This window comes from Furipterus horrens, unplaced genomic scaffold, assembly GCF_987537825.1.
Source record: "Furipterus horrens unplaced genomic scaffold, mFurHor1.1.pri manual_scaffold_8, whole genome shotgun sequence".
Taxonomy (NCBI): domain Eukaryota; kingdom Metazoa; phylum Chordata; class Mammalia; order Chiroptera; family Furipteridae; genus Furipterus; species Furipterus horrens.
The window spans coordinates 19,295,593-19,320,580 of record NW_028327178.1 but is presented as its reverse complement, the minus strand read 5'-3'; the positions used below and the strand labels follow the sequence as shown (position 1 = coordinate 19,320,580).

At 43.5% G+C, this 24,988-nt stretch overlaps 1 protein-coding gene across 2 annotated transcripts in view; it reads right to left on the bottom strand.

Moving 5' to 3' along the window:
• LOC150002597 (lipoxygenase homology domain-containing protein 1-like) overlaps nt 1-24,988 on the bottom strand; it is a 147,205-nt gene that overhangs the window by 103,622 nt on the left and 18,595 nt on the right. For both annotated transcript variants that reach the window (XM_090285096.1, XM_090285097.1), the window contains exons 5-6: nt 13,021-13,119; nt 1,422-1,570 (exon numbers count right to left, since the gene is read on the bottom strand). In XM_090285096.1, coding sequence (XP_090141222.1) covers nt 1,422-1,570; nt 13,021-13,119 — 248 coding nt within the window. The remainder of the gene's footprint in view (nt 1-1,421; nt 1,571-13,020; nt 13,120-24,988) is intronic.

Here is a 24,988-nt window from a genome sequence, read left to right as displayed (position 1 = left end):
AATAACCTTCATAGCCTTTTCTACTATAAAGACTGGAACATTAGACCCTTCATGTCCCAGTTTCCTTTGCAGCTAGAAAGGTCACATGACATATTTCTGGCCAATGAAATGCAGGCAGACGTCCCAAGGTGAATTTTGCATCTCTCACAACAAGGAAAGGCTTGCCAGAAAAAAGTGTCTTTTTCCCATTGGTCCCCTCTCTCTTCCTGCCTGGAACACAGATAAGATGGCTAGAGGTTCAGCAGCCATCCTGGGATCATGAGGCAACAAGTTGGAGGATAAAAGCCATGCTGCTAAGAATGGTGGTGAAGCAAGAGAACAGGTGTCTCAGAAAGAAAGCAGCTGCACCAGCCCTAAGCTGACCACATCTGGTTTCACGTGAGATAACAAAAAGAAGCCCCTAATTGTTTAACACTGCACTTTACTTTTCTCATCCTTGCAGCCAAATACATTCCTAACTGATACAGGAAGATAAATCAAGTTAAATAATAGCAAAACATCAACTATCAGATAGCTTCATTCTCTAAAGTCAAATTGTTATAAATTTGAGGGTTTTCTGTTTCCAGCAAAGAGACCTTTTTCAAAACAATAAAAAATATATATATATTGTACATTAATCTTTCCTTATCATTCTGTGATGAGCTGAAATATATTGCTAGCCTCATGACTAAGGGGAACACATGCCAGGGCTGGTAGACCATTTTCTAAATGACCTTACACTTCCACCAATTTTTAATATTCTTTGGGCTTTCTATATCTTCTATGGATCCCTGTTATAATTCTCAATAATCCCACCTATTATATAGTGCCTCTTTCCACCTCTAATGTGGAAATGTGCAGGTAGCCAGTCTTCTGGGCACAATTGGAAGTAAGAATTAGGCTGTGAGTGAGAGTCTGAGGGATCCTTCCTTCAATATGAGGGCAGAGCAATACAGAGCCAGGGGCATGAGCTTTCCTTGCAAATTTCGGACCAGACATACTTTAGCTTCTCAGAAGCCTTTTCGTCATCTTCTTGCTGTGTAGTTTTGTCTTGGGTAGGTGAAATTACAAAGGACCTGAGATTCAGAAATTTGAGGTATAAAGCAATAGCCCAAATAAGTCACAAGGAAGCCTATGATTATGGTCAATGAATACTCTAAGCAGGCAGGGTTATAAACATTCATGGGAGGGAGAGGTTCTGGCAGGCCAAAGTCAGGGAAAGCTGCATGGCAGAGCCTCGAAGGACGACCAGGCTTCAGATGAGAGAACTGGGCTTTCTAGGAGAGTGATAATATGGGCAAAGTCTTGGAGGTATGGGGAGGGCAGGATGGGTGGCCAGCAGCTTAGGCAGAAGAGTAGAGGCAGACAGACTGGAGGGAAGCTAGGGCTGAAAGATGCCCCCTGCCAGGGCACAGGGACCACAGACAGGCAGCTGAACTCACCCTGGACAGGAACCAGCTTGGAGATTTTCCCTTGTTGTTGTGGTTAACAACGACCTTTATCAGCTGCCCCAAATCAGGTGCATCCATTGTGAACTTGTCTTCAGCTCCCTTTTCAAAGTTTTTCTTTTCACTCTCCAGCTTACGCTCCCCTGTATGCACAGACATGCAAGAAAATTACAGAGGATACCAGAGGATGAGAAAAGACCAACTCCAATCCTTAATGGTCTATTCAATGAAGGATGGTCTCAAGAGTCAAGGGGGGAAGGTTTTGTGGGGGTGGGGGCAAGGTGGCACATGGGCATTTTCTGTACTCCCATCCAATTTTGCTATGAACCTTTAAATGCTCTAAAAATAAAGTTAAATTGTTTTAAAAGTTAACAAGGGGGTCTTTAAAGGCATCCAACATCCAGAGGGTTGCCTTGTGTGTGGCTTGTGCCCAGGACCCATAACTGAGTTTCTGATCTCTGCCTTGTCTGGAGCCCCCATCCTAGTAAACCCCACTCCTAGACCCAAGGCCCTGCCTTGCTTATACTGACTTAGGAGCACAACCATGGTAGCTGGTATATAGGTGCTGTGGCTGGGACCCTGGCAACAGCCAACAGACCTCCTTAGGTCAGACTTCTTTCCTGGAAAACAGCCATGAGAACTATCATATCATCATGGATTTTGTTTGTTTGTTTCTTTAACATGGACACCAAACCCACAACCCAGACATGTGCCCGACTGGGAATTGAACTATTAACCCTTCACTTCCAGCACAATGCCCAACCAACGGAGCCACACCGGTCAGGGCTGTTTAACATGGATTTGTTTGTCTCACTTATTCCTCGCTAAAATACAGGAGGGAGGTATTATTAACTCTTTATTGTAGATTAAGAAACTGAGACTTAGAGAAGTCAAATACCTCAGCAAAAGTCACACAGGTAAGCTAGCATTCATTCTAACTTGTTCTTTCTACTTTGCAATTTTCCATTATTATACTCCAAGTTGAAGGTCATAGGAACCTTTCCAGCCCCACTAAGCACTAGCTTTTTGCTTCTGCCATCATGTTTTTCTTCTTTTCTAAAATTTAATTATTTCAATTTTCTACATTTTTAATTGCAAGAATTCAAGCATATAGAAAATAATATGATGTCCATGTAACTACTACCCAGACTTAGGAGTTAATACAGATGTTAACATTTTGTCTAATGTGCTTAGAACTTTCCCTTTTGTGAAGGAAACAGATCATGACAGACAGATTTACAGTCTCACCGTCCATTTCTACCCCCATTCACGCCCTCAAATAAACACTCTCTTTAATGTATATGTATTGTTCCCATAAATTTTTTGCTTGCACCGGTATGTATCCATAAAGAAGATATACTATTTTTTCATGTTTTAGAAGTTTGCAGAAATATATCATAGTGCACATGTCTTGAGTTCCTCATCTGTGCAATGGGGATCATAATAGCACCACCTTATAGGGTCAATGTGTGGATTAACTTAGTTAATACAAAAAAAGCCCTTAGAGTAAGTGCTCTGTTAACAATTGGGGCCGTTGCTAGTGCTCCTGTTTCCATAATCGTGGACCCTTGTGCAACTTACTTTTGTTCAGTTATCATTAAACATTTAAGACCCTGTTGCTCCTGTAAACTTTGGTTCACTAGTCCAACTGCTAACTGAATGAAGCAAACTCCATTATGTAGGCATTCTTGTACTGGTGGACATTCAGGGTGTTCCTAGTTTTTTGATGTTGTAAATAGCATTGAAACGGACTCTTTTGTCCCTACCTTCTGCTACACATTTGTAAAAAATGCTCTGAGTAGACACCTACAAACATAGTTGCTGGGTCCTGGGGTATACTCATGTCTGATATATGAGGCAATGCAAAATTGTCCTTCAGAATGGTTGTACTACACCTGTTACCACCAGCAGTCCATGAGGGTTTCCATTCTCCACAATTATTAACATAGAATTTTAAATGTTGTTTTAGTGTGCATACAGTGCTATCTCTCAGTAATTTTAATATGCATTTTGAGAGGCTAAATGTCTGTATGTTTCATATACATGTATCTTGAATATATATATTTGAGACATATTTATATAAATATAATTTAGACCTTGTTCTTCTGTAATTTTTGCTCTTATACTCTATTGTCTTTCTGTTGTCTTTCCTTTGTCTATGATGTCTTTTATCATGTAAACATTTTTCTTGTTTTAATGGTATCATCAATATTTTTCTTTGTGCTTTTAGTGAATAGTTCAAGAAACTCCGTGCTGAATTAAGACTTTAAAAGGACACACTCAGACCGGTACATGATCTGACACGACCAGGGGCAGATCAAGGAAGTGCACATCAATCTAAGAATCAACAACAAACAAGAAGAGTCACAAAAATGGGGAGAGAGAGAAACAACTCCCCACCAAAAGGAAAGAAGGAATCCCCAGAAAAGGTGCTAAATAAAATAAAGCAAACTATCAGACATGGAATTCAAAACATGGATTAGAGGAAGCTCAATGAGCTCAGTGAAGTCAAAGAAAACGACAAAGAACTCCAGGGAAACTACAAGGAACTTACTGAGAATTACACCAGCATGAAAAAGGAAATAGAAGCGATCAATAAGAGCCAGGAGGAAATGAAGAATACAATTTCTGAATTGAAGAACACAGTAGAAGGAAGTAACAGCAAACTAGAGGAAGCAGAAAATCAGATCAGTGAGCTGGAGGGCAACGTAGAAAAAAATTCCAAGACAGTGAAACAAACTGAAAAAAGACTGAAAAAGAATGAAGAGGTTTTATGAGAGCTGCAGGACAACATGAAACATAATAATATCCATATCATAGGAATACCAGATGAAGAAAAAGAGGAGCAAGGGATAGAAAACCTGTTCGAAAAACTAATGAGGGTAAACTTCCCTAACTTCATGAGAGAAAAATTCATGCAAGTCCAGGAAACACAGAGGGTCCCAATGAAGGTGAACCCTAACAGGCCCACTCCAAGACACATCATAATTAAAATGGCAACATTGAAAGACAAAGAGAGAATCATAAAAGCAGCAAGAGAGAAACAGCTAATAACATACAAGGGAACTCCAATAAGGCTATTATCAGGTTTCTCAACAGAAGCACTACTAGCCAGAATGAAATGGCAAAAAATATTCCAAGCAATGAAAAACAAACGCTTACAACCAAGACTACTCTACTCAGCAAGGCTCTCATTCAAACTGGAAAGTGAAATAAAGAGTTTCCCAGACCAAAGAGGGCTAAAAGAATACATCTCCACCAAACCAGCATTGCAAGAGATGCTAAAGGGTCTGCTTTAAGAAGATGAAGAAACAGAGAGAGACAGAGAGGAACACAACTGCAAAGGGAAAAAATGACAATTAATAAGTACCTATCAATAATAACCTTAAATGTAAATGGATTAAATGCACCAAACAAAAGACATAGGGTAGCTGGATGGATTAGATAGCATGACCCACATATTTACTGTCTACAAGAGAACCACCTTAGAACAAAATATCTACACAAACTGAAATCAAAGGGATGGAAAAAAATATATGAAACAAATGGACATGAAAGAAAGGCTGGGGTAGCAATACTTGTATCAGACAAAACAGATTTCACAGCTATAGGCCATAAAAAGAGACAAAGAAGGGCATTTCATAATACTTAAGGGAAAAATCCATCAAGAAGGAATAACCCTTGTAAACATATATGTCCCCAACAGAGGAGCACCCAAATATGTAAGGAAAATTTTGAAAGACTTCAGGAAGGATATAGACAGCAACACACTCATAGAAGGAAACTTTAACACCCCATTGTCAACAATGGACAGATATTCGAAGCAAAGAAACACCAAGGATATTGAGGCATTGAACAACACTCTAGATCAAATGGACTGAATTGATATATATAGAACTTTTCACCCCAAAGAAGCAAAATATATATTCTTTTCAAGTGCATATGGAACATTCTCAAAGATAGACCACATGGCAGGACACAAAACAAGCCTCAGCAAATTTAAGAGGATTGAAATTATATCAAGCATCTTTTAAGATCACAATGGCTTGAAACTGGAAATCAACATCAAGGAAAAATTCAAAAACATTCAAGAGATGAAGAATGAATAACATGCTATTAAATAATGAATGGGTTAACAATGACATCAAGGAAGCAATCAAAAAGATTCTGGAAACAAATGATAATGAACACACAATAACCCAAAACCTATGGGATACAGCAAAAGCAGTCCTGAGAGGAAAGTTTATAGCAATACATGTCTACCTAAAAAGGATAGAAAAACCTCTAATAAAAAATCTAACCCTACAGCTACAAGAAGTAGAGAAACAACAACAAACAAAGCCCACAGAAAGTAGAAGGAAGGAAATCATCATATCAGAGCAGAATTAAATGACATAGAGACTAAACAAATACTTTAAAAGATCAATAAAACCAAGAGCTGGTTCTTTGAAAAAGTAAACAAAATCGACAAGCCTTTAACTGGCTAATAAAGAAAAAGGAGAGAGGACCCAAATAAACAAAATCAGAAATGAAAGAGGAGAAATCACAACTGATATAACAAAAATAGAAAGGATTATAAGAAATTATTTCAAACAACTGTATGGCAAGAAATTTGACAACCTAGATGAAATGGAAAAATTAATGGAAACATACAATCTTCCAAAACTGAATCAAGAGGAGGCAGAAAGCCTGAACAGACCAATAACAACTAGTGAAATTGAAGCAGTAATCAAAAAACTCCCAGCACACAAAAGCCCTGGACGAGATGGCTTCACTGGTGAATTTTAAAAAACATTTAGAAAAAAACTAACTCCGATCCTTTGCAAACTATTCCAAAAAATCCAAGAAGAGGGAAGACTCCCGAACTCTTTCTATAAAGCGAGTATTACCCTAATTCCAAAACCAGGTCGAGACACAACAAAGAAAGATAACTACAGGCTAAAATAGCTGATGAACACACATGCTAAAATCCTCAACAAAATATTAGCAATCTGGATCCAGCAACAGATTAAAAAGATCATACACCACGATCAAGTGGGACTCATCCCAGGGATGCAAGGATGGTTTAATATTCACAAATCAACAATGTAATACACTACATAAACAAAATGAAAGACAAAAATCACATGATCATGTCAACAGATGCTGAGAAAACATTTGATAAAGTACAACACCCATTTATGGTGAAAACACTCTGCAAAATGGGAATAGAGGGAGCATACCTTAACATAATTAAGACTATATTTGAGAAACCTGAAGCCATCATCCTCAATGGACAAAAACTGAAAACATTCCCCCTGAGATCAGGAACAAGACAAGGATGTCCACTCTCTCCACGTGTATTCAACATAGTGTTGGAAGTTCTAGCCACAGCAATCATACAAGAAAAAGAAATAAATGGCATCCAAATTGGAAAAGAGGAAGTAAAACTGTCATTATTTGCAGATGACATGATAGTGTACATAGAAAACCCTATAGACTCCACAAAATCTACTCGACCTAATAAGAGAATTCAGCAAAATAGCAGGGCACAGAGTCAATATATAGAAATTGAAGGCATTTCTGTACACCAACAATAAATGATCAGAGATAGAAACTAGAAAAAAAATCCCATTTACTATAGCAACAAGAAAAATAAAGTATCTAGGAATAAACTTAACCAAGGAGGTAAAAGACCTGTACTCGGAAAACTACATAACACTGAAGAAAGAAATTAAGGAAGATACAAATAAATGGTAGCATATACCATGTTCATGGATGGGAAGAAGCAACATCATTAAAATTTCCATACTACTCAAAGCAATTTATAGATTCAACGCAATCCCTATTAAAATACCAACGACATATTTCACGACCTAGAACAAATACTTCAAAAATTTATATGGAACCAAAAAGACCCCAAATAGCCACAGCAATCTTGAGACAGAAGAACACAGTCGGAGGACCAACAATGCCTAATATCAAACTATACTACAAAGCCACTCTAATAAAAACAACCTGATACTGGCATAAGAACAGACATATAGATCAATGGAATAGAATAGAGAGCCCAGAAATAAACCCAGGTCTAAGTGGTCAACTAATATTTGACAAAGGGGGAAGGAACATAAAATGGAGTGAGAAGAGCCTCTTTAACAAATGGTGCTGGGAGAACTGAACAAGGACAGGCAAAAAAAATGAAACTAGACCACCAACTTACACCACACACCAGAATAAACTCAAGATGGATCAAAACTTAAATGTAAGCCGTGACACCATAAAAGTCCTACAGAAAAACATAGGCAGGAAATTTTCAGATATCCCATGTAGAAACATTTTCACCGGTATATCACCTAAGTCAAGGGAAATAAAGGAAAGAATAAACAAATGGGACTACATCAAACTAAAGAGTTTCTGCTCAGCAAAAGAAACACCAGCAAGATGAAAAAAGGACCAACCATATGGGAAAATATATTTGCCAATAACACCTCAGACAAGGGATTGAGCTCCAAAGTATATGAAGAACTTACATGTCTCAACAACAAGAAGTCAGACAGCCTAATTAAAAAATGGGCAAAAGACCTGAACAAACACTTCTCCAAGTAGGTATACAGAGTGTCTATAGGCATATGAAAGAATGCTCAATATCACTAGCCATCAGAGAGATGCAAATAAAAACCACAATGAGATATCACCTCACACCACTCAGAATGACCATCATCAACAAATCAACAAACAATAAGTTCTGGCAAGAATGTGGAGAAAAGGGAACCCTAGTGCACTGTTGGTGGGAATGCAGGCTGGTGCAGCCACTATGGAAAACAGCATGGAATTTCCTCTAAAAACTAAAAATGGAACTGCCTTTTGAACCAGCAATTCCACTGCTAGGATTATACCCAAAGAATCCTGAAACACCAATTCAAAAGAACTTATGCACCCCTATGTTCATAGCAGCGCTGTTTACAATAGCCAAGTGCTGGAAACAACCTAAGTGCCTGTCTGTAGATGAGTGGATCAAAAAACTGTGGTACATTTACACAATGGAGTGATATGTAGCAGAAAGAAAGAAGGAACTTCTAGCATTTGCAACAACATGGATGGAAGTAGAGAGAATTATGTTTAGCAAAATAAGACAGGCAATGAAAGAAAAATACCATATGATATCACCTAATACAGAAGACTAATGAACAACACAAACAAACAAGCAAAATAGGACCAGAGGTATGTAAACAAGGAGGAGACTAACAATGACAAGAGGGGGGATGTAGTGAAGGGGGTAAGAAGGGGAAGGGTCTAGTCAAAGAACAGGTATAAATGACCCATGGACATGGACAACTGGATAGGGACTTGCTGTGGGAGAAGGGGTGGGCAGGGAAGCAATAGGGGAAAAAGTGGGACAACTTTATAGAAAAACAAACAAACAAAAAGTTTTAGTGGGAGAAAAAAAATGAAAGCAAAATAAATTAATCAATGAGCCAGCAACCTCCCCCACAAAAAACTCCTCACACATAGGGAAGTGAACAAAAGAAAATATAAGGAATTGAAACGTGATTTTAGTGAATATTAGAAGGACAAGGATATTCCTTCACACTGTATATTCTTCTCCCTACCTGATCCCTCCAGAATTTGCCATTTTGAAAAAGCAAGTAATTACATAAGGTTCTTTGCATAAAACTAATAAGAGCAGTTGTTAATAGAGATTTTGGTGACCAAGACTTTGACTGGAATGTCATGCCTAAAGGAGACATGCTTGGGCTCTGGTTGTTATCAAAAAGCTCTGAGGAACTAGGACTGACTTTCAAGGTAATAAAAGTCCATGAGAAAAAAAGGCTTGGTACCTTGGTTGGCTGTGCAGCCATGGCAATCTCTCCAGGGAAGGAACGAAGAAGGTTGCTTTCCTGAAAGATGGCTAGAAGGCACCTTAAGGCACAATGGAAAACCTGAAGGACTTGGAAAAGACAGGTGTTTACAGGCAAGGCTGAATGGCAGGTATGTGGCTGAGCTCCTGTGCCCTGAAGAGCAGACTGAAAGTCACCCTAAAGATTCCTTGTGAAGTTCCAGCAAAGCAGACTTAAAGATCATATGTGATCATTTGCTACTCTTGTTGTGTTTATGCAAATGAACAAGATAAATTCAAACTGGACTTAATGCAGTCCCTTTAATGACAAGGAGGGTAATCTTAAGGAGAAAAATCATGATTCAAGGAAAATCACAACGCTCAGTAGTAGACTATAAACTAGTGCAGCTGTCTTTAAAGTTTATCTATATTTAAAGTTTATTTTCATTTGAAAGTTAAACTAGGTCTGTGACATCATCAAAGATGCTTAATTTACAGGCAAGAAGAATATCAAATGCCTTGCAACTGGATGTCTTCCCAATAAGACAGTCTCTCAGATTTAGAGAGTGGTTTGTGGGTTATGTTGCATAAATTAACATGTGTTTTCTGTTTTCAAAGGGCATAAACCTATGATCTCATTACCTGAGTGATTGTCTGTATGTATAGGCCTCACTTATTCCTGTCTGCATCGTTGCCTCCTGAGACTCAACGGTTTGGCTGAACTAACTAGCTGGGTTGGTGAAGAATGGGATAGTCTGTGGGCTTCACTTTAAAACTGATTTCTCTTTTCTATCCTAAAGACTTGGACAAAAAGGGCCCAGAGGTCTGAGAGGGGGGAAAACCTAAAATACTCCCTTCAGCCCAAACTAAGTACAGTGGGCAAAAGGGTTTTGGGCAGGTGTGACATGCCTGGCACACCTTCCTCCAAAGGAGCCCTTCCTAATGTGGGACATTGAAAAATTAATACCTGCCTTTTGTCATCTAGTGGTTATGGATTGAATGATGCCTTTTAACCCTGTTGCCAAATCTGTTGCCCCCAGAATACAACACGGATGCCAGCCTGTTAAACCAAGCACGCCATTGTCTGGGGACAGCCAGCTGGGACCCAAGGGTAGGTAGGATGATGACCATGCCCAGCTTGAAGCAACTAGAAGAGCACGAGACCTTCACCCATTGTCCTTTATAAGATTATAAAGGGTCTTAAGTTTGAGAAGGGGGGATTAAAAAGATTAATATAGGAAAGGGTGAAGCTGTAGAACTTGTATGCATGACCCATGGACATAAACTAAGAGGGTGGGATTCCTGGGGAAAGGGAGGTACTGGGCTGAGGGGAGCAAAGGGGAAAAAGATTGGAACTATTGTAACAATATAATCAATAAAATATACTAAAATAAAAGAAGTTCCAGATGGATTGCAGATGTAAATGTGAAATTAAAACAATAAGTATTTTAGAATAAAATATAAAATATCTTTATGAAAAAAAAGAACAAAATTGAACCAGAGACTTGTAAACAAGGAACAGAGTAACAGTACTCAGGTGGGAGGGCGGAGAGGGGAGGGAGAAAAGGGGGGTAAGTAGGGACGGGTTTAGTAAAGGAATTAGTATAAATAACCACGGACATGGACAACGGGGTGGGGATTGACTGTGGGAGAAGAGGTGGGCTGGGTGTGGGGGAGCAATGGGGGAAAACGTGGGACAACTGTAATAGAAAAACACTAAAAATAAATTTAAAAGAAAACATTTTCTTTAGTGGTTAAATATAAATCTATGAGTGGTAAAGCCTATTTCTCTTTGTTAGCATGGAAATTTATTAATTATGCCCTCACTCTGGAATTATAACCTAGATGGGTACGGAGTTCTAGGTTAATATATATTCTTGCTCAGAACATTGAAGATATTATTCAATGAATTTATAACCTCTATACATTGATGACAGGAATTTGCTATAAATTTAATTTTTTATAGAAGTAAATCTGCCAAACCTGGTTATTCTTAAGATCTTTCTCTATGCCTTTGATTTCACCATAATGCATCTAAATGTGGATGTTTTTATTTATCTTGTTTAATGACTCATATTCTTACTTTAATCTAAAGGTTCATATCTTTGCACAATTTTGAAAAGTTTCAATCATTATCTCTTCAAAAATGTCTTCTCACCTATTATATATTCTCTGTTTCTGGAACTCCTGCTTAACATCTATCAGAACTTATTCTCTCCTTCATGTCTCGTGACCTCTCACTTATTATTTTCCAATGCTTTGTCTCTCTGCTACATCTGAATATTTTGCTCATATTTATCTTATAGCATAAAAATTCTTTATTCAATGGTTTCTAATTGTATTGATTAAGCCACCCATTAAGCATTTATATTTAGTAACTTTTTTTTATGTCCTGTATTTGTTTGCTATGTTTTTCATGGTGCTTGTAATTTTCTCCAATTGTATCTTTCATGTTGATAGTCAGTTTCAGTTTAAAATGCTTAAATTTATAGCCTTTTTCAGGTTACTCTAGTATCTGAAATTCAGTGAGGGTTGCATAGAGAGGCAGGTTGATCCATTGCTTGTTGTGTCTATTGATGCTTAGCGATGTTGAACTATGTCTGTAAGTGTTTTGTAGGTTTGGAAACTAAACCCATCTCCAATACTTTATCTGTGGAACTCTCATGCAGCTTTGCCAATTCTTCTGCTAAGCACCCAAGGGTATTCCTAGCATAGAACCAATTTTCTGTATTTGGGGGAGAGGAAGTCCCCAAATTACACTTATAATGTAAAATCAAACCTCAAGCCCACATGTGGTGCAAGCCTAAGGTATCAATTTCTCAGCAATTGTTTTTTCAATCTAGAGCTCTTGCAGAGATAAGTTCACTGCACAAATAAGCATTTTTTTTCCTGGCCTATTCTTTTACTGAAGATGTTCCTGTGAAACTTCAAGACTCCTGGCTTTATGTGTGCTTCTAATTTCTGCATATCTTGCCTCACAAAGGACCAATATCTCATTTTCTGACCTCAAATGGGTATAAAACCCATCCTATGGCTGGTTGAATTTGAAAGCGTCATCCTTCCAAGAGCTAGTGCATCCACTCATAGCTAATAGTTTGGTTTTGAGTTCCCTCTTCATTTTTGGCACCTAGAGATTTCTCCTTTTTTTTCCTTTTATGTTCAGATATACATTTTGAATTTTAAAAATATGTTGTGTCCAAAATTTACATGTCCCAGCAGCTTTACTGACCCCGATGTTCTTGCAGTAAATTGGCAGAAGCAGGTAGAACCGCCCGCCTCAGTTCTCTGGCCTGAATGTCTTCCCAGCACCTGTAACTGCACCTGTGTCTTCAGTGCCTGCCTCACCTGTGAGGACAAGTCTAACTGGATCCCTGGCTCCATTCTGGCCTGCCCCAAACTGCTGCATTGAATCAGACCATGCCACATCCAAATTATAGCTCAAGGTGGACATGGAGCTTAGGGGGACAAAGAGTGTAACAAAGAATGAGTTCCTTGGCAGTGTGGAGCTTGGATCTGTTCTAGGATGCAGGGAAATTTTAAATCAAGCCAAAACCCAAGCACCCCTTGTTCTGAAAACATCACACACGTACATCTTACAGGATGGGCACCTTGTTGTGTGGGGAAGCCCATAACAAACCAGAATAAGAAGAGAGATCCTGAACAGAGGAACAGAGAGAAGACTGGGTTTGCTTTCCTCTGCAAGGAAGGTAGCAAACAGCCCATGTAAGAAGCAATTATGGGCATGGTTTGTGAAAGAAAGGATTTCAAATCTATTACCTGTGTCTCCATATTCTCCAAAGATATTGATGAAGACATCAGCATCCGTTCCTGCACCAACGAAATCTCCAGTGTACACCTTAATATCGTACTTGTTTACTGAAAATGAGGACAGAAAAAGCCTTAGCTTATTAGGATCCTGAGAAGAACAGAGGCCCCAAAGTAGCTACCACACCATCCACTCTTCCCTCCAACAATGCATGAATTGTCAAGATCACTGTCCATAACTGAGCAAGAAACAAGTTGCCTGACATTGGTTCCAAATGGTCACTGTTCATATACAAGCATATCAAATTAACACATTGTACACATTAAATTTACACAAGATTACATGTCAATTAATACTCAGTAAAGCTGGAAAAAGTCCAATAATCATTGTTAAAATGATTGCATTGCATAAATCGGAGGAAGAGGGGACTTCTGTTTCTATCTGCTAGCATGTTGCCTTGGGACACATGAATCAGCCCAAATCCAAAATGCCACACTAAACCACCCCAGCATATCTTCCTAGGATATTGACATGCCTCTAACTGTAACTATTCTGCCTTCTCCAATCTGTTCTCCATACTTCATTGCAGGGTAAACATTCATTGGGGAAAACAGATTCCGCAAGTGAAAATTGTCAAGGCCATAACCAATGTAAAGGCTAGAGGCATCAATAGTAGCCAGCAAACGCATGCTTAGGGGTTACCACATTTAAAAAGTTATATCTGCTTTTTCTATCTTTGCTCCATTCATTGAATCCCCAAATGCCTCAGCCTTGGCCTGGCCCCAAGGGGATGGAGCTCCATGCAAACTCGACAACATGCTGAGCCTTGTCCATGTCTCCCCAGCTGGAGCCTGCCTCAGGGTGGGGAGCAAAGGGCAGGGGTGGCTGTGTGGTGTATGAAATGACACTCCTCTAGCTTTTCTTTGGGTGCCAAGAATTCCACAGCCTGAGGCAACTTTACCTTCCCTGTTCCCTTCCTGCAATGGCTTTCTAACTTTTACATAGCAGAATCTTTTGTTCAGATACCTTCTGCCCAGTATATGAAGTTGATAAAAATTAGAGCTGTTTTAATTGAGACCCAGGGTCCTGGCCCCACCACTGATCCTCTCCCTAGAGCCTTCCCTGATGTCCCAGCACCCAGGGATCTTTCCCCTCTGCACTTCCTGACTCTGTCACATTGCCTGTGTCGATGATTTCCAAGTTCACCATCTACCACCTTCTGCTACTTGCTGTTCTCTCAGGTAAGGCTTCTAAGTCCCTTGAGAATACTTTAGGGGACACATAGAGGACACACACACACCCCTACACTACCCTGAAGGCTGGGTTCTGAACTGCTGAGAACCCTGAGCCAGGAGAGAGCAATGTCTTCTCTTTCCCTCCTCAATCCTCAGTGAGACCCATCATGGGGGAGGGAAGACCCTCCAATACTCATCCCCAGCTGAAGGCTCCAGTAAGGTAGTCCTTTTCAGAGTCCCAGTCCCTCTTGATTCACCACCACAAAGACCCAGGAAGTAGAAACAGGAAGTAGAACCAGGGCCTTCAGAAGAGGCCAGACCTGGGCAGCCCTGAAGTCAGTGGCTTTAAACGTAGGCCACATTCTGCCTACCTGGGGAGCTTGTTAACAAGGCAGATTTCCAGGTCCCCTCCCAGAGATCATGAGACATGTGGCTGTAAGGGATCAGGAGGACCTTGACCATGTCCAGGTGAGCCTGCTCTCGATAGTCTTCTAAGTTGCAGAGCCCTCCCCTGGGTCACAGGGGAAGGACTGAGTCTGTCCTCTCCTTGTTACCAGGGCCTCTGAGAGCCATTCATTATGGTTCACATCCTTGCTCAGGTCCAGGCCAGGGCTCACTCCACACAGAGGCAAGCCCCTTTGCAGGGTGGCAAGATGCCCAGGGCAGTGATGCCACAGTGGGGTGGGGACCAGAGGAGTCTCTGAAAGTCACTGCTGAACATCGGTCAGTTGGGAGGGGCAACAGGACTCCAGAGAGCACTGGGCTCAGGGGAGTAGGAGAAGGATGAGGGAGGGGGTGGAAGCATTTTTGGAAGGAGTAGAAGACCATCCGAATCATTCCCAAAGGTAGAATTTGTATCAGCAGGTTGAATTATAAAGGGTATCTTAGCTCACTAAAAGCAACATTTCTAGTGACTAAGGCTACCCAACAAGGAATGGGATGTGCTTGGGGAAGTGAGGTACCCATCCCGAGAGACATGTTGGCAGTCACTATGTGCCACTCCTCAGATCTGGCGATTGGTGAGGGGGTAAAACACCCACCTATGACACGTAGCTGCCCTCCCTATAACAGGAACTTGGTAATGACAGAAGCAGAGGTGAAGGGCCAGTAAAAGTGCCTGCCCTGCCTGGAGGCCAGCAGTCATCTGCCCGAACAATGGCCACAGAATACAGGCAGGGCAGGTGCTGTTGATATTCTCATTCACAGATGAGGAAACTGAGGCTCAGAGGCGAAGGTGGCTCACCCGAGGTCACACACTGCTAAATGAGGCAAGAGGGCTCAAGGCCAGGTCTCTTGTCTCCAAATCCAGGGCTCTTTCCGGAGTACCTCATGGCTTCCCGTGCTCCATGCCAGGGGTCTGCAAACTGTTTTTGTAAAGTGCCCAATAGTAAATATTTTTGTCTGTCCAGGCCACTTGGTCTCTGTCTCAACTACTTGACTCTACTGTTTTATCACCAAAGCAGTCATACACAATCTATGTATAAGCACATGGGTGTCACTGTGTTCCAATAAAACTTTATGAACACAGACATTTAAATTACATATAACCTTCCTATGTCATGAATGATTAGTCTTGTTTTGATTTTTTCAACCTTTTAAAAATGTAAAAACCTTTTTTAGCTCAAGGTCCAAGAAAGACAGGTGGCAGGCAGTGTTTGGCCCACAGGCCACAGTTGGCCGTCCCCTGACCTAAGCTCTCTTGTGCTCTCGGGCACTGTTCTGTGTGTTTCTAGGCAGAGGACTGTGGGCAACTCAGCATTCTGTGGCCTGGAACGAGAGCAGAGCTGCCTGGCGCAGAGGTGTCAGCTGCTGGCTGTAGGATGATCACAGCACATCCTAACCACTAGGTAAGCAGTTGAAGGCTACAAAGATTGGGGAATGATTATTCTTTCTCTGTCAAAGCAGAGGGGGAAAGAAGAAGGATGTCTTGTGCCTAGAGTGGACAGGAAGGGCCAGCCTCCCCTAATTCCATGACGCTGTGTGCGTGAGCTGAGTCTGAAGTTCCAGAGGACAGTGAGGAGGGGGCCCCGGCTGGGGTTCCCTCAAGGTGGGGACAGATGGAAGCACCAGTTCTTCCACATTAGCCATTGTGCCTTCAACTCATTGTCTAGCTGAGGGCAAGCAAGGAGCAGAGACAGGAAGAGGTGGGAAGGTCAAGTTGGAGAAGGAGCTAGCCAGGCGGTCAGCACCCTTCCTGAGCAAGCATGGGAGGACCACGGCCTAGTAATGGATCACAGAAATTGTTGCCCATGCCAAGGCTGACCTATGACTTACCCATCTGGTATACTATCTGTTATGCAATTCTCCCCAGAACTCATTTTTTTTTTTCCTGGCCTTTCAGCAGGACTAACATGAGCCCACACAGTGTCTGTGCAAATTAGAGAAAAGGATCCTTTCCTCAAGACACTTTAGTTCCATTTGTTGAATAATTGTCAAAATAAATGTAAAAATCTACAACCTCTCCTATGAAAGCTGTCTCCTTACATAGACACACTTGTGCAGGGCACAGCTTGTACAGCTGAACCCAGCAACCCAGCTTTCAGGCAGTAGCCTCCTTCCACCAAAGGCCAGTATGAGCTCTGAGAGGCCAGACTGCACTGATCTGAAAAGTGCACAATGAAGGATGTAGACCAGGGATCACTGGACTGACGTCCTGTGCTGGTGGAGTTAGCTGCAGCCTAAACACACATTGCCGGCCTCAAGGGCCCAGCAGAGGCTGGTCTGTTCCTCCTTGCCCTGCCCAGGAGATATACAAGCCCAGTCTTGCCCCCTATTTTCTCTCTCCCAGCCCCATGGCAGGGGCACAGGCTGTTCCCTCCAAACCGGAAATCTGTCCCCTGCTGGCTAGCGGGAAGCTGCCTGTGTGGGCTTCCAGAAAAGGCAGGCAATGGCAGGCCCAGCTGCCTCCCGCGTCTGGTGCGCCAGCCGCCCCCACAGCCGCCCCGCACTGTCTGGAACACTCAGCACACGGCAGCGACAAGACGTATCTCCATAGAGCCACCTTGGGGGCGGGGCGGGGGAGGCAGGCACAGCCATGAGGGGGCTGCAACCCCAAATCCTGGTACTGCATGCACAGCTGAGCCTGGCGAGCTGCTCATCTTGTTCATGACAACGGAAGTCCAGCAAACGCTGTCACAGTCTCCACCCTGCTTGCTGAAGAAGGAACCATCCCACGCTCATCATCATTTGAGCCTCAGGGAAAGAAGCTCACGTGGTCCCTGCTTTTTTCAGAAGCAGAGAATCATGAATGAACTGGTGGTGAACTGACTCACAGAGTTTCTTTCCCTTGCCTTTCACCCATCCTCAGATCCTATGTAATTAGATCGTGGCTTTATTTATTCTGGCAGGTGAGGAGTGGGGAGCGGGGTTGGAAGGAGGATGACTGGACTTGATCTTACACCTCCCCCAAACCTGCAAGGGCTCACACCCAGACACCCATCCCTTCCGCTCCCTGAGACTAGATACAGAGAAGTGAGGTATCACAGGTGCTACGTGGGAAGAGAGGAATTCAGTGAGGCTGCCTGGGGAGGTGGGAGAGGAGAGGAAATAGTCTCCCCCAGCCCGGCGGAGACTACCCAAGCCTGCCCAGGTATGGGGAGGTGGAGGTCAGTGGAACCCAAGCGTAAGCAGCAATGCTACCTGCCAGGAGCTGAGTCACAGCCACTGACCAATGACCATTCCTCCACAATGCCCCCAAAGCTTCCCTCTTCTTTCCCTCAGGTGCAGAGGCCTGAATCACTCACCTAGATTTACCATATTCTTCAAATAGGACTGGGACTTTTTTGCTTTCTCAGCCTGGCTGCCCTTTCACACACATCCACTTATCAGAATAATAGTAAGAGCCTCTGATGGTTACTGAGAACCTACTATGGGCCAGTCACACCTATTATCTCATTCAATCCTCCGCATGACAGACCCTATTGCTAGTAATGTCACCATTATTGATGAGGCAATGGAAGCAGGTTAAGAAAGTTTAACAAGTCCCCACAGTTAGAAAGGGTGAAGCCCAGATTTGGACTCAAGGGACTGGACGAGAAGGTTCTCTCTTGGCTGCCATTTCATCTACTCTGCCACTGTCTGGGTCATGCTTAAACCCCACCTCCCAAGCCTACAGTGCTCTGCTCCAGAACTCCTGGGGTCTGTGTCATTTTCTTGACACTTGACATGTGCTCAGACAGGCCATGGGTTGACCTCAGCTGAGCCTGGTAACACAATGACATTAAAACATCACTTAATCATTAAATAGTTGCTCATGGAATGTAATCAAGAAAAAAACACTCTACCCTTTAATCACCCGCAAATCAATATACAGTGAGTATATTTTCCTAAGAAACTGTTCACGGTAAGCCTGATGCTCTCAGGCACTGAAACACAGTGGGAAGTGAATACGCTTTCACTCCTTTCAGCCCACCGTGCTCACCCTCAGTCACTCTTCTTGGCTCCCACACCTGCTGCTCTGCAGAAGAGCCTTTCCTTCCACCTGCACCCCAGCCTCCTCGGCTCTATTTCTTCCCTTTCCAACCCAGATTCCACTCCACTGCTGGCATTTACCCTCCCATAGCGCTGCAAACCCAATACTTCTCACAAGCTCATGGAAGAACCAGAGTGTCATGCACCGTCCTGGAGGCAGGTGAGTAATACTTGTCAAAGTCTTAATATCCTGCAAACCCCTTGAACTAACAATTCAATTGACTAGGAAATATTTGTATTTATAGATTATCTATAATGATATCTAACAGAGTACTGTTAACAACAACAGCAAAAAAAGAACCACCGGAAACTATACAAATGGGGAATTGCTGGGGTGAATTCTGACATTCACTTATTTATGGACTACCATGCAGTCACTTAAAATAATGGTTTAGAAGATTATCCAATGACATAATGTAGCGTTAAGTGAAAAAACCTGGTCGCAAAGTTGACTATAATACAATACCATTTAAATCAATATGTAGTATTTAATATATTCATGCACAAAAAAGAGAACAGGAAGGAAATTCACCAAAACATTAACAAGAGTGTCTCCAAGGCTGGCCTACATCATGCTTAAGTTCAAGGCTCTGGGTTTACTCTTGGCTCCATCCTTTATAAGCAAATTACTTAACATCTCTGTGTTTCAGTTTATTTTATCTATAAAATGGAAATAATAATAATATCTTTTTCCTGGGGTTGTTGTGAAGATTAGAAAGATTCTGGACAGATAAATAGATAAGACTGATGCCTGACACGGATTGAGTGCCCCATAAAAATGAACTATTATGTTTGGGTGAGGATATTACAGAACTTTTATTATCCTTTTTCTTGCTATTTGTACTTTAAAATTCTTTTTACAACAGCTATGTTTTTCCCTTGTAATTGAAAACTAAAGACTAAAGTCACCCAAGGTCAGAGCTTAAATAAATGACACTCTCTGTAGTCCAGAAGAAGCTGTTGAGAACTCTTGCTAGTCTATATGACACACCTAAGGAAAATCCACATATATAATAGACACTCTTACACCCTCAGACTGGCTTTGGCACCAGGAACATTTGGGCTGGTCATAGTGGCTATAAGGCTGGAGGGAGGGTCAAGGTCAGATGGAGAAAGGAAACAATAGACATAGGGCCATCAGGTGGACATCCAGCCACATGCAGGTGGGAATCCCTTCATGACTTTCCATGGGCTCACTCTGGCAATGCTTAGAGCCCAGGGGAGGAGTCAAGGAGGAAACCATAGGTGGCTGGAATGGATACGAGCAGCTGGATCAGGATCAATACGATGTCTGTATCGTAAGTCCAGATTTTCATGCATACGAAAGCAGCCCTGAGAAAGTGCTGTTCCCACAAATGGAAATAAACACCTATTTGAAAATCGAATAACCAGGTATAGGGAAAATGTACAATCTCATGCATTTTCCAAAGGTTCTGGCTGCTGGGTTAAAGGCCAGAGTGACCAGCAGTGGTACTAGGAGTGCCAGGGACCTGGGGCCACAGTGAAGCTGTGAGTCAGAGGGCCTACTTCCAGCTGTGTGAATAACAGCCCATCAGTTCCCCAAGTGCCCTCATTCTGTTTGAAAGCCTAGCAAATGCCTTCTCAACTCTGAAGTCTTAGCTTGGATATTGCCTCCTCTATGGAACCCTCCTAATTTACCCTTCCTCTATGCTTTCATTGGATTCCATTGGTCATCCTCACTTAGACATTCTATCCCTTTGCATTGTGATTTCTTATTGGCCGGACTCTTTTCCCTTTATAATCTAGGCCCCTACATATTTACCCCGAGTACAGGGTCTGGTGCATAGAAGATTCCCAATAGATAACCCACTGAATCACTGAACAACATTGGAGGAGCATGAATTGGCATCTTGAGTCCAGGTGACCAAAAGCAGGTCACTTAACATTTTTTTGGCTTCTACTTTCTCTATAAAATGGAGGTGAAGTAGAGAAGGTCCCTTTTGGTCCTGAAATTCTCTGATGCTCTTCACTGGGGCCTCATTCAAAGCAGTTCTCTTCTTCCCACTCTTTCCGGAGATGATTTTCTGCAATGCTACGTGGGAGCTGATGGGGTGGGCGGGAAGCTGCTGTGAAGTTCAGAGGAAGAGCGCGCTGTGGGGCTGGCCCAGCTTTTCCCACCCCAAAGCCTCCCCAACTGCTGTGAGTTGAGGGCTCTGGATCACTTCATAGGATTCTAAGAAACAATGACTCCCAGCAGCACCCACAGTGAGACCCTGGATAAACATTTGAGCTGGGTTATGGGAAAATATCAGGGAGAGGGAAGAGGACTGGAAAGAAAGATGCTCCTGCAGGCTTCAACTGCAGTGAAGGTCATGAGCATATTCCCAGTTGTCTAGATGAGCCTGCCAGATTCTAGAGGTGGATCCTGGCACTGAGTGGCTCCAAAGTCCTTTCTGATTCTGAGATGCCATATTCCTGAGTCTGTGTATCTCAGAGTCAGAGGAAGCCTGGGTGTCGGGGAAGAAGACAGGGAAACATCAGAATATTAATAACTGCAACAACCACCAAGATTCTGCATCAGGTACTGAGCATTTGCTCCATGCCTAGCACTGCACTAAGTCCTTTATGTGTATTGCCCCAGTTAATCAGCTCAGCCACTTGATGAGTGGGAACTAATGTTATTCCCCATTTTACAAATGAGGAAATAGAGGCAAAGAGTTTAAGGCATCAGCTCATGTTTGCATAACTGGTAGAGTGGCAGAGTCAGATTTTGACCACAGAGAATAAGGGTTCAAAGACTGATCTCATAGGGAGGGGTGGGCACAATACTGAAGAACAGAAAGTAAGGGGTAAGAGGGGAATGGGATGGGAAATGCATAAGGGAGGGCACCAAGGCCAATCTCCTTTTACCCTGTGGAGGAGGGGTAACCCCAAAGGGTCAAGAAGGTAAACACTCTACTAATCCTGAAAAGCCCCAGGAGGCCAGCTAGTGTACCCACGCTATAGAGGCAGAAACTGAAGCTGGGAGAGGAACTGAGACCTGAGAACTTGGGGTGTATACTCCTGTGCGCTTTGTGACCCAGAGCGCTATATTTTTAAATTAATGATTTAATTACTCACTATAATTAAATCCAGTAGAATCTGGGAACAAGTCAGGCCTGTTGGTTTACACTGTATTTGGCAGAGCCCTCGTGATGGGAGTTTTTGCATCAATCACCCCAGATGCTTTCAATTTGCATTTGCTTCTGCACATGCAGTCCTCTGGCAGGTCCGCAGTCCACAGCAGGTAGCGCAATTTGCACTTGCCCCTCATACCTTAATCACAATCCCTTTCTTGTCCTGTCCTTTCTTCAGATGCACTCTGGGCACTGTGCCCAACATGGTCTTGCTAGGACCAGGTACACATCTGGAGCCGTGTGATAATCTTTGTGTAGCAGGGCACAGGCTGCAATGAAAGTATAACCCGGTTGTCTGATGAGATAACCAGCAGTGGAAGCAGTGACTGTGTGGGACAAACCCAGTCCCAGTTCTCCCTGTTCCCCAGACCCCCAGCAGCTCTCGGCCCCAGCACTGCCTGTCCCATTTGGTGTCATTCTCTTTTCTCCAACAACCAGCCCCTTGGTGTCTTTGGAGCATAACATAAGACTGGCTGCAGCTGTATTTCTTACTAATCCACCAAAGAAGATCAGCGCTTCTTAGAAGAAGGCTTCTCCCTAAGGAGGCCCAAGGAGCAGGTCCCAGCTGAGAGCAGGGAAGGGAGGAGGACCCACCGCAAACTGGGCCCTCCTGAGAGCAAGGGCCCGTCTGCTGTTGGCAGAGTCTGGGTCTGAATCACTGATGAGCTGTTGTGCCTGGGAAGTGACAGCCCTGAGGTGTGAGCAGCCCCCAGGCCAGCTGGAACTCTCCAAGGCCTGTCTCACTGCCAAGCTGGCAGAGCTTTCCCAGAGAATGTGCTGTGGGCTCAGAGCTAATTTAAGCCACGTGACCATCACAGTGCTTCTTCAGGTGGGAGGGTTTGTGGGTTGGCGCTGGGATAGGAACAATTACTTGGCCAGGGGCAGGAAATTACATCATATCAGCAATAAGAAGGTGAGGCAGGGTCTTTCCTAAACAGGTCTAACCCACAGCTCCCTCCAGGTGACAGCCTCTGGCCCAAGGTCCTTCAAGACCCAATACTGGGTCATTTCATATCTACCCAGAGAGATCACACCATCTTACCCTGCCTTGTCTAACTCAAATATCACCCCCAGCTTCTCCCTTCTATTCTGTCATCTTTCAATATTGCTCCCCCAACCCTAGCCTCAAGAAGGTTCCCTGAGCCTCCCCAGGTCCAGAGAGGGGTGGGTAGTCCTGTGCTCTCAGCTTCTGCAACTGGCAGAGTACTTATCAATTGCACCTGGGTGCTTTGCCCCATGAATGTCACACCAAAAGTGACAACATCAAGGTCAGGGGAGTGAAATCAGTGGAGCCAGGAAAGAGAAACGAGAAAAGGCTGAGCTAGTAGAAGACCAGAGAAAGCCAGAGTGATGAGGGACCTCAGAGAACATCCAGTAGAACCTTCTGGTAAGATGAGGAGCAGCCCAGACAGGATGTATAACTTAGCTAAGACACACAAGCATTGAGGGGTGACACTAGAAGTCAGCTCTTCTCCCCCAGGAGAGGCTGTTCCATCCAGCTCTGTGCTGGTCTATGATCATAAGTGGGTGTATCTACACGTGACTCCCTCACCCCATCCACACAAACCTGTCTCTTATGAATCTTCACCCCAGTCCCTAAGTCCCCATGACCCCGTTGGCATGTGCCAGTGAATATGTTACCCTCAGAGGAACCCACACTTGGCTGGGGAGACCAGATAGACACATATTAAGTAGTCAGCACCCAAAAAAGCAAACGGCAGTCGCAGAGATCTGCTGTTTCTCAGCCATTTATGCACCTCAAAACACCTGGGCTACGCCCCACCCCACCAGCCACAGTGGCTCATCCTGGCAGTGATTCAGCCAGTGTGAGTCTGAATCTCAGCGATCAGGGTGAAAAGTTCCTCCTCTGTGCCCAGGGGACCCCTTGCCCATTCCTGACTACAGCTACTGTCAGGGCACCCCACTGAGAGTCACTGCACTGCAGTGCATGGCACAGACTTCAGTCTCTCCAGAGTTTGCTGGGAAGGGGAGCCAAGGCGAGGGGCCAGGCAATGCTTCCCAGAGAGGCTGTGGCTTTAAACCCAATGGGTCTTGATGGCATGGAGGAAACTGAAGGAGAGGATAGAAGAGAGCAGATGAGGGGAAAGGGCGCTGGCCCTGATGTTCCCTTGGACCCTGGCATATGTATTAATGGAGGTTTTCTCTCTAAGCAATTTGAGACAGAAGTCTGAGGGCAAGGCGAACTGACCCAGGCAGTGATCAGGCAAGCCTCTGGAGCTCCGGGGAGAGACCCCTACTGGGTCACTGCTAGGCTTCATGGGATAAGGCCTGAACCCCAGAAACTGCTGTCAGTGCTCTGGCTTCTGCTTCACAGTCTGGGAGCAGGTGGCAGAGAGTGTCTCACCCTGTCCCTCAGGCCTCAGTCCCATTTCCCGTGGGTCCCATGAAACCTACTCGTGGTTTATGAGAGCTAGAGAGAACAGTGTTCAGAGCCACCCCCTGCCAGACACTGGAGCCAACACAGTGTGAGTGAACAGGTTGAGAAATGGAGCTGCTAGTCTGAGACCAGGCAACAGAGGAGGGTGAGAGGTGGTCTGTGCATGCTCCCCTCCATCTTCACAGTAGGTGCAAAGTGGGGATAATAACAGACCTTACCTCAGAGGGGTGCTCTGGATTTTAAATAAGGTACCAATTGTGAAGTGTATGCACATGAAGACACAGACTACAGAAGTATTTTGTTCAAAGGTCATGTAGCTAGTAGATGGCATTGCTGGGATTTGAACCTAAGACTCTGTGACTTGAGAGATGGAGTTCTGAACCGTGATGCCCTCTACCTTCTTTATGGCTGCTTAGTATTAAGGTGGTCTGTGTCCTCCACTGGACTGTGAGCACCTTGAGGACAAGGACCATGTCCTTACCCCAGACCCAGCACCTAGGAGTGCCTCAGGGAGGCAGTGCCCATGGCAGCTGTCAGTGATGATGGGTCAGTTCAAGGCCTGAGACTGTGCTTAGACTCTGGCCAGGGGCTGCCATCAGTGTGAAGATGTCAATGTAGCTACTCTGCTTCTTTGAGAACTGGGTTATCAAGAGAGTGAGCCATTCCAGACCGGATAGAAGAAATCCCCCAGGAAGGAAGTCGGGTATCCATGGTAATGGAGGGAATGCCAAGAGGCAGA